We start from the raw sequence: 18,546 nt of genomic DNA on the forward strand, positions 1-18,546 counted from the left end.
CTTATAACGAAAATATAAAGAATATAAAAATATACTTAGAAGACCTTCGGATCGGAGACTTATTTTTCAAATAAGTCGGCAGACTGGTAACTGGGCTACCCGATGGTAAATGGTCATCACCGTCTATACACATTAAAGCTTTAGGATATATTAAACATTCCTTAGATAACCAATGCGTTACCAACGGAAGCTAAGCTATCTCCCTTACGTCTGTATTAACATTTACTTACTCACCTTTCAAACCGGAACACAACAATACTACCTACCCAGAAGTCCAACAACCATCAAGTAATAATAAATATAATCAATTTACTTTAATGATTCAGAAAACTATTCTGTTCTTAATTCTCAGACCAATCGAGAAAAGTACACAAAGCGGCGAGCTCTCACAAAGAAGCGAGGCACTGGAAGCTGAATTTGAAATCTGAAGCTAATCGCTTTCCAGTCCGATACGAAAAACCAGACACGCTAGGCTTTTTAGAATTAAAATTGATTATTGATTAAAAATACCACCCTTTAATAAAAAATCTTGTATAAATAATTCGTTACTTCATAAAAGGCCATAAAGGGGATTTTCGAAAAGATGTTTGATGTTTGGTTCGTTTGAAATATATATAAAAAAAATTGTATTGTTATAATACCTCACGTAATTTCGTAATTTCACCGGTGTGTGTATCAACATCCAGTAATACATATACATACATACAGTAAGCGTAGGTGTGATGGTAATATTAGGATTATGTGTTAATCTTGGTATTAATTTTCATGACAATTAACACTTTTAAGTGTTATTTATTTTGAATAACAGGGTAATATACATTTACATTATTCTTGATAAACGAGGTAAAAGCCTACATAAATAATGTACGTTTTGATTTTTATTTTAAAGTATGGTGTCACTGAACATTTATTAATCAGTATCGGAGGAACTTTTCTATAAACTCTTTTTATATGCTTAATTCAATAATGCACAGTTTCATGGTAACGAAATCTAAATAATACGATGCTATATTATTAAAATGTTGTAAGATAGACCATCTAATATTAAAATAAATTTTTAAATGGGCTATCTGATAGCTGAAGAATATGTATTTGTACATAAGAAAGATACCACTTAATAGTTCCTACGAAATAAAGTAAAGCAATTACAAACAACACAACAACAAAGTACAACGGTCAGGGATAATTTTACGGCGCATGAAGTGGTTTATCAACGTACTCTGTTGACAACATCGAGAAACGTCTGCACCGCCCACTGCTCATGAAAACAGAAACGATGTTACCAGTAATGTTACGAAAGTAAAAAACATTCTATTTATTGAACAACAAAAAAAAAACATTTTAGCTTATGGACACACTGTATGTTACAATTATAATTTCGAAATCCTTTTCGATTTCACTTGAAAAATACTCTACTGTACATCAAATAAAAATAGTGCAATAATTAATTGAGGTAAAAATTAGACAGATACAAACTAATAATTTATTGTAAGGTAAATTAGTTTTTTGAAATATTTACATAAAGAATTATCTTACATGAGAAAATACAATAAATATAACATTCACTAAATGCTTTTATTATGACTATATTTAAAGTCACATTCATTTGTATATTCTTTGTTTTGTTTAAAGAATTACGTTAAAATCTCAATTATTTTAACATATCAGAAGCTTTCTTATATAATCATATAACTTTACCTTTTCTATATGTACCTTGTCTTTATTGATCTTAAGGACACAATTTAATCTTTGATGCTCGTAATTTATCTTTCAATTTACTTTTATATGGGACATACGCGATACTCGGCGGTATAGAGGTTCAATGACGTTGCTCGCAGTAACTGCCGGACGCGCCGTCCAATTTGACTCCATTTCCGTTTGCTGTAGGACATTTGCACAGCGAGATTTTCCTCTTTTCATTTTTCTAGAGTATTTTCCCCTGTTTTATGAAGAGGAACAGCTAAATGATAGTTTGTATCAGCAAGACTGTAGTTATTTATAAGTTTGTTCGTTTACATAATAAAACAATGAAATGAAAATCAATCATACAAATGCTCAAATTATTTTTTAAATTAATTTTTTTAATTAATTTCAAAAAGGTTTTTCCAGACCTCAAGGATTCCGGATCTCAGGTTTTCTCAGACTAAACATAATGCATATAATAAATAAGAAGCAAAGAAAAATTCTATTTCCAAATATATACCATAGTATTAATTGCATATATACTATATTCGAAGATACTTGCAGCTGATTACGTAAGTAACATAATACAATTTTACTTGGTGGTGGGGCTTTGTGCAAGCCCGTCTGGTTTGGTACCACCCACTCATCAGATATGCTGCCGCCAAGCAGCAAAACTTGTATTGTTGTGTTCCGGTTTGAAGGTAAACTACAGGCACAAGGGACATAACATCTTAGTTCCCAAGGTTGGTGGCGCATTGGCGAAGTAAGGATTGGTTAGTGTGTACTTCAAATATTTTTAATAAGAATAATGTGGACTTGATCGCAACTGTTCAACATTGATATCACTTATGAAGGAACGTTAGTTGAGTAAAATGTATCATAAAGTATTAGTCTGATTTATCGGAAAATTGGAATCTTTAATTATGATCATTAACCAAATAAACATTAAAACCTATTGGGATGAAATTATTATGAAGACAAAGCAGGATTGCTATTGAAATAAGTTTTAGAAATTGCTTTACTTGAATAAGAAAAGTATGAGAGTTATTATTGAATAGCTAGAAATGTGTACAGAGCGGCGCGACGACGATCGTAAAAAATAATTACGCTCGATACAAAGCTTGCGGAATTATATTACCACCGAGAATAAAAATTCTTATAAAAATATAGTATGAACATTTTTACAAGTTAAGTATACTTTAGCTGTGACATAAAGGTCTCCGGATAAATTAAATATTTTGTACTTAATAAAATGGTTTTACGGGGAACTTAACGTTTACAGTGGAAAATTGTTAAATGTTACCTATAATTATATGTATTTACTATTAAGTTTAAAGTAAATAAGCCCGTACTGTAGAAATGTAGTCTCTTTTATTTTTTATTTTGGTGGATTTCATTGAGTTACTACGTTGGAGGCATAGGCGGGCACGCCCTCGGCGTCACGGTTGTGTGCGCAAGCGGTGCCATGGCACCCCCCAAAGAGAGGGGGACGGACTCTGCGCCTAAATAAAAAAAAAAAAATTATTCACGGTTTCATTTTTTTTATAGCATCTTCAATTTTATGTAGTTAGTCAATTTACGCCGTATCATAAAGGAAACCATCGGAAATGGGGTAATAGAATTATGGTTACAATATTTTTAAAGCTTAAATATTTACAACTTATCGATTTTTCGATCATAGAGTCGGAAGGAGCGATTCAGCAGGTTCAACGTTTTTAATTTACTTTAGAACGCCATTAAGCGTATCGGTCACCTGATCGTTAGTGACTACCTAACCGTAATCTTCGTATGTAAACTCCAGCTCTTCGAAAAATATAAATAAACAGTCTGTAACAAAGAACATGGAACACAGTTACACAAACAATGGCTACCTACTGGTAGCACACGTGTCGAATAATTACCTGTGCAGACAGACAAAACAATTTAATAAGTGTTTTCATGATTTTCATTATTGTGCTTGGACAATACAATATAGTAATGACAATGCCGTTTTCCACAACATTATAATCACATATGAGCGAGATTATTATAGCGAATATTTGCCTTTTTAGTACCTAAGTGTCTTTGTTTTTTCTGGACACTGTTACAGCAAATTGATTTGGATTTTAATTATAAAGTTTTTTTAGATCCCGTAATAATACAGGATATAATTCATAATAGACGAAGGCGAAGTATCCTACGGGAATTATTATTTTTATTAACAGAAGGAAATCTAAAAAGGAGTTATTTTGATGAGGATTACGTATTAATATTTCACTTCGCTATCTTTATGAATTAATATATGAATTAATATTTATGTGTAAAATTTTATAAATGATCTCTTCGTACACGGTCTTCCAAGCTAAGAAGTTAATATTTGATATCGTAAAAGTTCAAATGAGAAAACCTAGAGGTTATAGCACTTTCCGATACCTCATAAAATATTATTTGCATCCGCAAGTAGGGCATCGGGCATCTACCGACCGTTCTGTGACCTCTTACATTTATACCTTTACTGCGAACCCTATACACATACATACATAACTATTTATATAATTAATATAATTGAAATGCGAATATTTATTCGGGATTTTATGTTTTTGTTTTTTTTTTATGAATACTTGCAGAAAAGTCTTGCCTTTCTATAACTAGTTGAAATCGATAATTATATTTAACTATTTTTTTAAAATACAATTTTAATCGTATCAATAACGATTAAATACGACTTTTTTTAAATTAAATTAAAAATTTACGCGAATCAAGGTACAGGGTATGGTCGTTTTATTAATATCGTGTATGTTATCTGTTTCATAATATAACTACAACTAACCATGATAATATTTTTTATAGTCATCGTAGTTTCTTGAATTAAAAATAAATTAATTATAAAAAATAAGCCTTTAATCAAAGCATGTAACATTTCAAGTAAAAAGTTTCTACATCTATTTTAAAAATAGTCAAAGTATTTTTTATGCTAATTTTTCTTCAATACAAATACGGTAGAAGACACAAAGCCTAATTTAAATTTACATTCTGATCACGTAACTATATTAATGTAATTCCTTGTTTTAGATGTAAACATGAAATTGGTATTTGATTCTTTTTTTAGTTAACTTTGAATTCTTTAATTTAACAAAGGTAACCTAAAATTTAAGGCATAAAAAATACAAAAATTACAATTATCTTTCTATTGATTGAATAATTTAAAAATTTTAAACAACTGTTTGCTCCAAAGAGTCTTCAAGAGTGTCTTAGAAACATTTTATATTTTAATTTTTATTGTCTTACTATAGGAAAACTTAATATACTGATTAACATTTGTTTTCTACATTTAACATATTTAAATGTCTATTATATACATATTTATAGAACTTAAGAAATGCCAATTTATGAATTGGAACGCTTTATAATACTTATAAGGCTAATTGGGTTCACTACGAGGAACTTTGAAAACTTATCGACAATTTAATGAATTCTGCTAACAATAAAACTCTCAAAGCAATTTAATTTATAAATACTACCTTCAACTTACAGGTATGTAAGCTATGATGAACTAACGAATGTTTTGAAAATATTTAGAATTCACTTCGAAGTTCTTACCTAGCTCACGAGTTTATCTGGTTAAAGTTTACGAGTATGAGTTAGTTCTAGAGTGATTTATTATTCGGGTCGCATGTTTTCGTATCGTCTCCACTCGACTATAAACGTGTTATTATTAAATATTTGACGCGAAGGTTTCATATGTAAATTCTTTCGCGCCATTAATTCGAGAGGGTGCACACGAAACGTAATACGCAATAAAAACGATTTACTGCAGTTTTTCCACTTTTTTGAACACTCATATCTCATAACCCGCTGTATTATTGATGGTTGTCGCTTCTTACGACGCTGATGTACGGATTTTCTGTTCGAAATGAGCTTAGATATAAATTTTCAAGTGTTGTGTATTTTTAGAAAAGTTAAGCGCATAATTTTGATTATCGGAGCTCAAATTTTCTCAGCATTTTTATTGTATTGTGCTAATTGTACTTTTTGTGCCTAAAACCTTATACTTTGGGCTTTGTTATAACATATCTGATATCGAATAACCAGTTATCCCATTACCAGACTACGTTGAATCATATTCGATAAGTTTTTATATCACACGCAATAAACCAAATAACAATATTTTTGAGTATATTACAATTCAAATAGGGTAAGTTACAAAAACACATTAACAAAAGATAAGAACAAAGACAACATTTAGAACAGTAAAAAATTAATACGCCTAGTAGACAGGACTAAAATTAAAAAATACCGTCAACTTAACTAGCTATGTCCCACGGCTTCTATCTATCTAACGGCTAGATTGATAGTATTAATAATGACCAGTATCTCATTTATTTATTCTATATTATATTTTATTCTATATGAAAATACTAGTAAGCAATTACGTAGAAAGCAAAATATTAATAGACATATTTTTGCAAATCCACAAGCTATTCTATTTGTAATAGTTTTAAATTGGATAAGTAAGTACTTTATATTCGAGTAAAAACCAAATTTAATTTATCAAAATTGATTTTCACAAAGCTGTCGGATATAAGATCGAGTACTCTAGAAAACGTCAACCACTAGAAAATAATGATGCGCAATGGAATTTTCATCCGAAAACTCGTCCCTTCGTAGTGCATCGATGCGCTGACGAAATATAAAAATGCTGTTGGCTTGAGGCCCGTATATGCACTGCCTTAACGTCTCACGAGAATTCCCAAGTCTTTTGAGATCAGATAACCGCCTGAGATTGGAATATAGAATATCTTTTAAATTTTAACAGAACATAGTCAAGACTTGATTTTTCGATGTTTACATTATCATATAGAGCAAGAAATTTTAATATTATTTTCAACTTATATTTAAAAAAAAAACACACACACAATCATACGCCTTTAGTGTATTTTTTTTTTTCGGTAAAGAAATTTTAAGAACTGCATAAAAAATATTGTAATTTAAATATTTAATTCACATTTGGAGACCAACGATTGCTATGTCAATGATATTGTTTTGTTTTGACTGACGCCAAGTTCTTCCACAAATAATCGAGTTTTTTTTTAAATTAAATTTAATGAAACCACGATTGAAGTCAAGTGACTGTATCCCTAAATCATCAATACCATAATGGACAAATATAAATCATCCGAATAATATAGAACATTTTTTGTTGAAGCTAAAAACTCGACAAAACATATTATTTTTATTATAGAATAAAACCATCATCGGGAATATTTAATTTAATTAGAAGCTAATTTAACATAGAGAAATAAAAATTAAAAGTTTTATTTATAGATGGAAATGTATGTTAAGATTTAAAGGAAAAAGCGGTACAATTAAAGTGTACATATGTCTTGAGTGCGTGCTAAGCGCGTTAATGTCTGTAGGCTGAGGGCCTCCTCAAGACGTCGACATGCTACAAGAGGACGGGGAAACTTAATATAATCTTCGTCTCTGTAGGATATTTTTAGCTTGGAGTACGTTCTGAGTACTTAATCCCAGTTTTTAAATGGGTTACAATTATAATGCATTTTTCCCGTTTTTTCGTAAGGTTTTTGACTCAAGTAAAATATATTTAAATATTTGAATATATGATTACCTTTTCTATTATTTTTTATTCTTTAAATATTATATAATTTTAGAAATATTATCTCTTAAAATTTTCAGATTATTTCTTAAAACTGCCTCCATGGTCTACTGGCTAGCTATGAAGATACAGATTTAGAACACCTAGTTTTGAATACTGATACAGGCTAATAGAGAAAAAGTATTTGGTTTTTCTGTAAAACATTCTCAGTGCTCCGAAGTTTCAAAGTTAAATCTTTAAGTTATTTTTTTTTGGTTAAGTAAAATCTTTGCTCGGATTAAAGATAATTAAAAACAATTATTTTCTTAAGTTAATTTAAAAAAAAAATATGTTTCAATTTTTAAACAATGACAGGTAATTTATAAAATTTTCAAGATGTTGCCCTTTTTTAGCAAATACTTAATAATTTGAAGTTACATTTAAATCATCAATTATGCAAATAGCACTCTCACTAAGATTAGTATTTAGGTTAATTAATGTGTTAACTATTCTCGGCGCAAATAATTAAGATTGTAATCAAAGGGAATAATTCTTGCCGCATTAGTTAACCGTCATGTAGAACTAAAATAGCTCAGCGGATAGAGCCAGATTAATGTGTCAAATTATATAATGTTTAAAGTGAAAGCTATTATTAAAGTAAATATATACACGTATGATTGGGCTAAGGCTTTCTTTATAATATATTTAGGCACACGGGCAAATAGGCCATCTCATGGTAACTCGTCACTGCCACCCATAGAGATTGGCGCTGTAAAAATATTTACCATTCCTTACTTTGGAAGCTTAGAAGTTAGCTTGTGTGTAGTTACACTGGCTCACAACAATACTTATTACTGCTATTTGGCGGTCGACTATATGATGATAGGTAGTATCCAGACGGATCAAGGACATTAGAGTAAAAAAGTAACATGTCGTGGTTTTGACATGTGAAAATACTATTTAATTATTTAATAATTGTAATGTTATTTAATTTAAAATAATTAAAAGTTAATAATAATTCTAAGACCACCGCGCATTTGGTTTTCCGCACAATCAAATCAAGCAATATCATTTATTATATTTAATACGGAATTTTTAACCATTATATTAACAAATTTTAAACTGTCTACATACCGGTGATGATGCATAAATCATTTTTTACTTAGACTGTTAATGTTCTTCGTCCATTTCTTTTGTATATTTTTACTATACTTTACTTTAAACGTTTATTGTAAACCACATAGACAAAATAAATATATACACCATAAATATGTTTCACAATTCTGGCGATCTTATCGCTACATAGCGATCTCTTCCTTTGTATTTTTTTCTTAGAATATATTTACTCACACATTTGTATTAAACATTTAATAAAAAAAATTACACGAATCTCTTTTAAATAAAAGTAAAATATGTAACAAGATAAGGGTCGGAACTATATCATTCAATAATAAGAAATCGTGCCTTGGTAGAGACATCAAAGAGACAAGAACGGGAAGTCCTCCGCCAACAGGAAGTGAGGGAGCCCGAAGAGCTGAACTTGGCGGCTAAATTATTTCTCAAGACAGTGTTTTCTTATATAAAATAAATATACTTTTGCTCTTTGCAACCTGTATATAAGACGCGTTATTTCGAAAATATTAGGTTTCATATTTTAAATAAAGTAATAGCTAATATATATTATATATTCTTAAGAAATAGTTAATTGTATTGTAAAGTTATTTCAAAACTATATTCCAAGGAGGTATCTACAGTATTATATTTCAGATTCTTGTTTCATATACGCAAAGACATCTTCCATCAGCGTTTCATATAATTTTCGGCACTAGAATACTTAATTAATTCAAGAGTTATTGTCGTTAAATACCGATGAACTGCGAATTTTAGCGAGCGCCCTCAGACACATTCCTCTGCCTCGTAAAATCTCGACTCGCGAATTATCAAAGCGATTCAATGTTACCCCAAATAGCTCTATATTTAATGAGAGTAACTAAGTACATGTCATTTTAATGTATACGTAAAGTTTTTATTAAATATACATTAGACTTTTTAATATTAAATAAATTATATAATATATTCCTATTTATTTAATTAAGAACATTAAGGACTTAAATAGATTACGAGGCATCCATATGTCATACCAGGCGTCTTCCAGGCAACAACTAAGATGTTATGTTACTTTTACCTGTAGTTACACTAACTCACTCACTTTAAGTCGGAAACAACAGAAGAATTTCTGAGGAGTGGGTGGTACCTACCCAGATTGGCTTGCACAAGAAAAAATGTGAAAGAGCCGAGATGGCCCAGTGGCTAGAACGCGTGCATCTTAACCGATGATTTCGGTTTCAAACCCAGGCAGGCACCACTGAAATTTCATGTGCTTAATTTGTCTTTATAATTCATCTCGTGCTCGGCGGTGAAGGAAAACATCGTGAGGAAACCTGCATGTGTCTAATTTCAACGAAATTCTGCCACATGTGTATTCCGCCAACCCGCATGGTGGAATATGCTTCAAACCTTCTCCTCAAAGGGAGAGGAGGCCTTTATCCCAGCAGTGGGACATTTACGGGCTGCTAATGTAAAATGTAATGTAAGTAAAAATGTCGTAGTAGTGTTTAAATAGTTGCTACATATATAGTAACTAGTTAGTAGATTATTTCAAATTGTTTATGTTGACCTATTTGGCGTCCGCATTTCATATGGACGATATGGTTCTTGTAGTCTAAATTACTTTATTGTTAGATCCAACATTGATGTTGGATCAAATTTATAGTACTCTATATTTTTATAATTCCTGCCGCACGCAGTTTAATTCTAGTCAGTAGTTTACGGACGTTTATTTTTATCAGGGTTACAATAAGTTTGGGAAGATAAATATCTACAAATTCTACAACTAACAACCATACCGTGGGATATTGTTTTATGGGTATTGGTGAATCGGTGTAGTTCAGTCGATATGCATAACAGATCTCGAACGTTATGTTGCGCATTTGGAATAAGGAATATCTTTTCTCGATACTCATTAGATTTTTACTATAGTATACGTACACAGTTTTTTGCATTTAATTAAATATATTTTATTGGAATATGTTCAAACTATGCTAAAGTAATATCATATTACAAATTAAATTAAAAGCAAGTCAGTCGAAATTACTAAAATTTTAATTGTATGAAATTCAACTCTATGTTTTGTGTGTTATGTTATTATTGTTTCTAGCACAAGCTTCAAATTTATTAATTAAAATTAAATACAGTTAGGAAAGTGCCCGGAAATTAATGTTTTAATTATTTTTAATAATTGAAAACTGTTTGATTATTAAATTAATAATATTTAGTAAATTTTGAGTGGTTAAATTAGTTTAAAATGTTTTACCGTCCATAAATAGGTGTTATATTGAGTGAATACCCCCACCCATTTTTGTTATAAAATGCCGAACGCCTGCCGGTATCGGGAGGTTTGTTCGAGCCGTCGAAGTAAACGGACCTCCTCAGCTTGGAATAAATCAAAGAAGAATATTTCCTGCGTTTAATTTCATACCTTCGTGGATGGATAGAAATCCAAACCCTGACATTCGTGAAGTCAGCAATGTTGACGTCATGTTTTTAAAGACAAGGCGGGACAAGTTTCTACGTCATATATTATCTATAACTAATATAAAAACGGAGTAAAGGGCATCTATAAAATAAAAATTCTCTGTAAATAATACATTATTATAGTCATATTTAAGTAATAATGTATTAGCGTCATAGTGGCATCCTTCAGTTATCAATAAACTAAAAGACTTAATAATAATGCTTTGGTATTAGGGAACAATGTGACCCTCGCTGATTTGTTCAACAAAGCGGGAAGTCACGGACAGAAGCGGCGGGACGCGTAACCTTTAAACTGGGTCACGCTTCATCCCCCAGGCTACGGGAAAATAACTCGGTTATCTAGTGATTACTTCGTTTATAAGAATTTTTGTAATCTATACTTATAAATCGATTGTGACTGGATAGTCATAGACATTGTTGTTCATTGATATGAACAACCTACTATTACGTCTAGGAAATTGAAATTTGGAACACAGGTTTATTTGATAACGATTCATCTGTTGAAGTTAGATTATTGCTAATTTGAACTTTAATGGAAATGAAAGGGGTAATTTTGTATGAAGTCTTTGTGCTTCGAAGTTACAACAATTTGAATGTCGGAACGACCACAAGTTTTATATACTAATAACAGTCGTTTAACCATATAAAAGCTGGTGATTAACCCTACTTTATTTGTTATAAATTGCCTCGTCTTTTATAATTAATTATATATAATTGCATAAATGTAATTGACTTAGAATCTATAAAACATTTTTGAAAATATTATTTCATAACTATAAAAAATCTCGTTCGATATTATCCTTGACGGATAAGGATACCATAAAAATAAAGTATAACTTTCAGGAAAACTACATTTATATATAAATTTACCAGTATTTATAACCATTAAAAAAATGTTCAAAAATAATAAAGAAAATGTTACAATTAAAAAGTTCATCGCCTAAAATATTTTAATGTAATTCGTACAGTAAGACGCTATTTTATAATAAAACTACAGCTTACAATTTTTCATGTTACACGTTTCAGTCTTTTCCACAATTCGATCTGCAAGCACAATCATCGCAACGCTTGATAGTATCTCCATCGCGGCACACGCAAACGCAAGTTTTTCCGTCAGTTGGGATGCAAACACATCCAGACTTATTGAATTTGCAGGAAGATCTGTCACACTGGCAGTCGTCACAGCGAACTACGTTGCCTGTGGCCTCAAGACAAACGCAAATACAAGCCTTTCCATCAGTTGCGATGCACTGGCAGCCATTCTTGTCACACTTCTTAGAATCAGTTCCACGGTCTGATGTACACGCACAATCATCGCAACGCTTGATAGTTTCTCCATCGCGGCACACGCAAACGCAAGTTTTTCCGTCAGTTGGGATGCAAACACATCCAGACTTATTGCATTTGCAGGAAGATCTGTTGCACTGGCAGTCGTCACAGCGAACTACGTTGCCTGTGGCCTCAAGACAAACGCAAATACAAGCCTTTCCATCAGTTGCGATGCACTGGCAGCCATTCTTGTCACACTTCTTAGAATCAGTTCCACGGTCTGATGTACACGCACAATCATCGCAACGCTTGATAGTTTCTCCATCGCGGCACACGCAAACGCAAGTTTTTCCGTCAGTTGGGATGCAAACACATCCAGACTTATTGCATTTGCAGGAAGATCTGTTACACTTGCAGTCGTCACAGCGAACTACGTTGCCCGTGGTATTAATACAAACGCAAATACACGCCTTTCCATCAGTTGCGATGCACTCGCAGCCATTCTTGTCACACTTCTTAGAACCAGTTCCACGGTCTGATGTACACGCACAATCATCGCAACGCTTGATAGTTTCTCCATCGCGGCACACGCAAACGCAAGTTTTTCCGTCTGTTGGAATACACACGCACTTACTTTTTTCACAATTGCAATTACAATTGTCGCATTTACAATCGTCGCATCGAATGATGTTATCTTGTTCATCTAGACATACGCAGATACAATTCTTGCCATTTGATGGAATGCAAAAGCATCCCGACTTATCGCACTTCATGTCCCAGCTACTGGTCTTATTGATAGTTACTTTGCAGCACGGCATTTTCGTTGTAAATGGTTTCTGTAATAGAAAAAGATATTTGTAAATAGAATAAATTTGTACAAAAACTATACATAGATTTTTAACCTCATCGATTCATAAATTAAAATCGTTGGTTAAAAAAAAAGTTATATAATTCAACTCAAGATTATATAGATGACTAGCTGTTACCCGCGGCTTCGCTCGCGTAGAATAAGAATATATTTACAAATTAACTTCAAATATTACGTTAATGTAAGATGTATGTATTTCAGCCCTTAGGGTATAATATCCAGAAACGCTTAAATGCGAATCAACGCATATTTAATCGGTAGCCCAAAAATAAAATTTCATGCTTCTAACTTCAAAATGACGGACTTCCAAAATAACCTGTATACGAAATGTCAGCCCCTACTTTTTCCCTTTAGGCGTAAAAAATCAAGAAATCCAAATACGTATCACCTCATTTTTAATCAGTAGCCCAAAAATAAAGTTTCCTACTTCTAACTTCATTAATGACGTACTTCCAGACTAACCTGTAAACGAAATGTCAACACCTATTTTTCCCTTTACGCGTAAAATATCAAGAAACGTTAAAATACGTATCTATTCATTTTTAATCAGTAGCCCAAAAATACAGTTTCATTCTCACTTCAAAAATGACGGACTTCCAGACTATCCTATGTACGAAATGTCCACCCAATTTCTCTTCTTAGGCGTAAAATATTCAAAAACGCATAAATGCGAACCAACTTAACTTTTTAATCGGTATCCCAAAAATAAAATTTCTAGCTTCTACCTTAAAAAATGACGGACTTCCAAACTAACCTGTATACGAAATGTCAACCCCTATTTCTCTCCTTAGGCGTACAATATCCAGAAACGCTTAAATACGTATCTACTCATTTTTAATCAGTATCCCATAAAAAGTTTCTCGATTTTAATTTAAAAAATGTCCGACTTCCATAAAAACTTTCACCCCTTATTTCACTCCCCTCAGAGTTAGAATATCAAAAATCGCTTAATTATATATTTACTCATTTTTAATCAGAGTCACAAAAATAAAGTTTCATGTTTTTAACTTAAAATTGTTGATTCTCATAAAAACTTTCAATCCCTCAGAGGTAGAATATCAAGAAACCTTTAAATATGTATTTACTCATTTTTAATCAGAAAAACAAAAATAAAATTACATGCTTCTAACCTAAAAAATGACGGCCTTCCAGACTAATCTATATAAGATATGTCAACCACTATTAAACCTCTTAGAGGTAGAACATCTAGAAACACTTAAATACGTATTTAATTATTTTTAATCTATATTCTAAAAATAAAGTTTCATGTTTCTATCTTCAAAAATGACGGACTTCTATACAAACAGTCAACCCTTATTTCACCCCCGTGGGGGTAGAATATGCAGAAACACTTAAATACGTATCTACTCATATGACGGTCTTCCAAACTAACCTGTATACGAAATGTCAACGTCTATTTCTCCTCTTAGGCGTAAAAAATCCAGAAACGCTTAAATACGTATCAAATCATTTATTATCAGTGGCACAAAAATAAAATTTCATGTTTTTAATTGAAAAAATGACGGACTTCGATAAAAATTTTACATCCCTTATTTCACACCATCAGAGGTAGAATATGAAGAAATGTTTAAATACGTATTTACTCATTTTTAATCAGTATCCCAAAAATAAAGTTCATATTTTTAACTTATAAAATGACGGACTTTCATAAAAACTTTCAACCCTTATTTCAACCCCTTTGTAGTAGAATATCAAAACACGCTTAAATTCGTATTTACTCTTTTTTAATCAGTATTCCAAACATAAAGATTCATGTTTTTAACTAAAAAAGTGACTGACTCCCATAAAAACTTTCGACCATTATTTCACCCCCCTAGTGGTAGATTATCTAGAAACGCTTAAATATGTATGTTATCATTTTTAATCAGTATTCCAAATTATTTCAACTCCATAGTGGTAGATTATCTAGAAACGCTTAAATACATATCTAGTCATTTTTTATCAGTATCAAAAAAATAAAGTTTCATGTTTCTAAATTACAAAAATTAAAGACTTTCATACATATTTTCATCCCTTATTTCACCCCCTTAGGAGTAGAATATGCAGAAACGCTTAAATATTTATGTACTCATTTTTAATCGGTATCCTAAAAATAAAGTATTATTTTTCCAACTTAAAAAATGACTGACTTCCATACAAACGTTCAAACCCTATTTCACCCCTTTAGGGGTAGAATTTCCAAAATTCCCTCTTTAGTATAGCCTAAAATATAAGTTTTATGCTTCTTGTTCTAAAAATTACAATGTTTTCAACAACTTACAACCTTTCATCCCCCTTTTCACCCCTTTACAGCACTTTTTTCCAAATAAAAAGTAGCCTATTTCCTTTCTCTGGCTCAAGACTATTTGTGTACCAAATTTCATTAAAATCGGTCCAGTAGTTTTGGCGTGAAAGCGAGACAGACAGACAGACAGACAGAGTTACTTTCGCATTTATAATATTGATATGGATATAAAGCGTACTAATACTAGTTAAATACTTGTTGACTTTCAGTATTGATTTAATATATATAAATGTATATAACTTTGTATTCAAATATTGGTAAACAGTAAATACAGAGTTTATCAGCGGTTTTATTTCGGTAGAATATACATTCGGAACCGTTGGTATCTTTACGTTTAATACAGTTATCTTAAAAGACAATTCAAAAGTGCTTTTATTTTGCCTTGAACAAATTTCAATTGATTGATTTAGAACCCATCACAATCTATCAACTACAGTGAAAGCCTAATCCGCACTATATTTCAATTCGATCGGTATAATAAGGGTTTAAAGTATGGTTTGTTTTTTATTAAAAAAATGTCTTTATATTGTAAGTGTTTAAGCTAAAGCTAATATTACAAAAAGTATTCAAGAAAATGCTTCGAGGTATATAATAAATCAATAATTAATCAATAATTAGTTACACAACAATATATTTACAAATATTATAAATTCAAAAGTAACTCCATATCCAAACCAATAAACCGAATTCGATGAAATTGGGATATAAATAAATAATAAACAATATATGCCTATAATAATATATAAACAATACTTACACTTTAACACTGTCGATAGGTCTCTCAACTATGACGAATAACTTGTTACTGATAACTACATACAGATTAAAGTATATCTGCCTTTATATACAAATACATCATACCGTGTGCAAAGATAATGTGTAGAGTCATAGTGTCGTGCGACCACGCTGTGCGCAAACAAGGTGCCGTGTGAACGTAATTTGTTATGATTTACCCTGATGAGTAATTACATATGATACAATATTTACAATTGATTAATTCTTTATCAAATGTACTCTTATTTATGTATCGGAAGTTATTAATCTAAGAAATCTAAGAAATATATATTTTAATTAAAATATTCAAAAGTTACAACTTTTGTTTTAAATTATTTTATTTTTTTCTATGGTAAAATAACTTGACCGCGGTTTACATGGGTAAAATTAAAATTTTAAAAATTTTATTCAGTCGAGACAATTCATTCTTGATATTGTTATAAAATTATTAAACATGAACAAATAATTCAATCGGTAAAAATAAAAAGTAATTTCCCACAGCTGGGAAAAGGCCTCCTCCCCCTTTTGATAAGAAGGCTCAGAACTTACTCCACCACGTTGTTCTAATGCTAATAATATATATACGTAAGTCATGTCACATTTTTATTATTATTTATGGTTTGTTTGAATTTGAAACTGAAAATTAAAACTATTTTTTATACAAAGGAAACGCTTGCAAATCATATTTTGTTTATTTTTATATGAATTATAATGATTAAAAGGTTATTGATCGTTTCTTTCACTTTGTTCTGACCGACTTCACTTGAAAAACTCCAGGTATATTTTTTCTCAGATTACAATTACGTAATTTAAGGGAAATTTAAAAACAACAGATAACATATCAACATTATGTATATTATTGCTTGAATCCACATTTACGTTTTAAGTTTTAACATACTTTTTGAAATAGACAATAGTATGCATTAGACAAATATTCTCAAATAATCGGTATCAGGGCAAAAGGTATTATAATTATAGTACATAGGTAGTATTATTAAAGATATATATTATAAGGTATTAAAAATGAATATGTTATTGTTTTTAAGGTTACTACGTGAGCAATAAATCCGTCTAAAGTTATCACTATTTTTTCTCACTGTAGAAAAAGAAATGTTCATTTTTATTTATTAAAATGCTTTTATGGTTTTATTTAAACAATGATTTATTTATCGTTACTATTTATGATAATATACATAGGACTTATAAGTGGTTAAACATATTAAACAAGCAAGTACTAGGTTAAATTATATACGAAATTATCATTCCATTTAAAAACCCTCCGAACAGGTGGACCGACGACTTGAAGAGGATGACGCAGTACCTGACTGAATGTGGAAAGACACTTAGGAGGTCTATGTCCAGCAGTGGACGACAATTGGTCAACGATGACTATTTCCTCACATTATTACAAATTAACGATACATTTAAAACTGCATTATTGGATAAAGATAATAAGTCTGGGTTAAATGTCGAATTTACAGCCAACGATATATTATACTATTTATAGCCATATCAGATATTTTTTATTCTAGTAATTTTATTGCATTTTATTTTCCAAATAAAAAATAGCATGAAAATGTTTATCTTATTGTAAATTGTAAAATGTATTTGCTAGTGACGTTATCGTTTCAAGCTCTGTGCTGATAGCAAATACCTGTTGTTTCTTCTTCCGGAAACCCATTGAAGCACAAACACGAATGTGTCTCTAATCAGACTTATGACATTGGAGATACGTTAACAGTAGGTTTTAACTTGTTTTTGCTTGAACAATATTTATAAACGATTCGTTTTGACCATTTATGATGATAAACATGGATATATTATATCAAATATATTAATTGTATTTATCAAATGTAACGTATCTCTTATGTCCCGTGAACACAGATGGCAGTGTTCTAAGTTCATGGCTTAATGCTTAGAATACGTGAATTTTAACCCAAGATTCAAAACCCGGCTAGCACCACTAAGTTTCCATCTGCTTATGATAATGGGAAACTTGCATCTGTCTGTAAATTTTTTTATGATATAGTTTGGCGGACGACGGCTGTCCCATATGTATCAACCGGCATTAAAGCAGCGTGATAGTATATATAGCCTTTTTCACAAAGGCAGCTGTATGCAACCCTTTAATTCATAATTTATGTAGAAAAAGTGTCAGAATTATATCACAAAATGTTTCCAGAGAGTTAATTCTGACACATTCAAATTTAATTAAATATCTTCAAACTACAACTGCTACGAACATTCAAGCCCTGTCTCAACTTTTAAACTAATATAGCGTGTGTGAAATTGTTAATATTTACGTTGACATACAGACGTCTACGAGACGTCATTCACATGCTCCTTAGAATTCTTAGGTGGTTCCAAGAGGAATGACAAGCTGAAAATTGGCAGCTATTTTACTAGCGGCTTGTTTGTGAAAATAAACAATATTCACACTTCATAAAATAAAATAAAGTACCAGCTGGCTGAAATTAT

At 31.0% G+C, this 18,546-nt stretch overlaps 1 protein-coding gene across 1 annotated transcript; it reads right to left on the minus strand.

Annotated features, from left to right (window-relative positions):
• Positions 1-11,774: 11,774 nt before the first annotated feature.
• On the minus strand, positions 11,775-16,090 carry LOC125069241 (laminin subunit alpha-like). Its single transcript, XM_047678666.1, has 2 exons — positions 16,052-16,090; positions 11,775-12,957 (listed from the first exon to the last, which is right to left on the minus strand). Exon 2 carries the CDS (start codon positions 12,937-12,939, stop codon positions 11,875-11,877), a length of 1,065 nt encoding a protein of 354 aa, XP_047534622.1. The 5' UTR covers positions 12,940-12,957; positions 16,052-16,090; the 3' UTR covers positions 11,775-11,874.
• Positions 16,091-18,546: the final 2,456 nt, after the last annotated feature.

The sequence above is a fragment of the Vanessa atalanta genome, chromosome 15 (genome assembly GCF_905147765.1).
Source record: "Vanessa atalanta chromosome 15, ilVanAtal1.2, whole genome shotgun sequence".
In the NCBI taxonomy this organism is placed as follows: Eukaryota; Metazoa; Arthropoda; class Insecta; order Lepidoptera; family Nymphalidae; genus Vanessa; species Vanessa atalanta.

Coding starts and splice junctions, on each gene's coding strand:
- LOC125069241 (XM_047678666.1), bottom strand. CDS start 12,939: ATGCCGTGCTGCAAAGTAACTATCAATAAGACCAGTAGCTGGGACATG.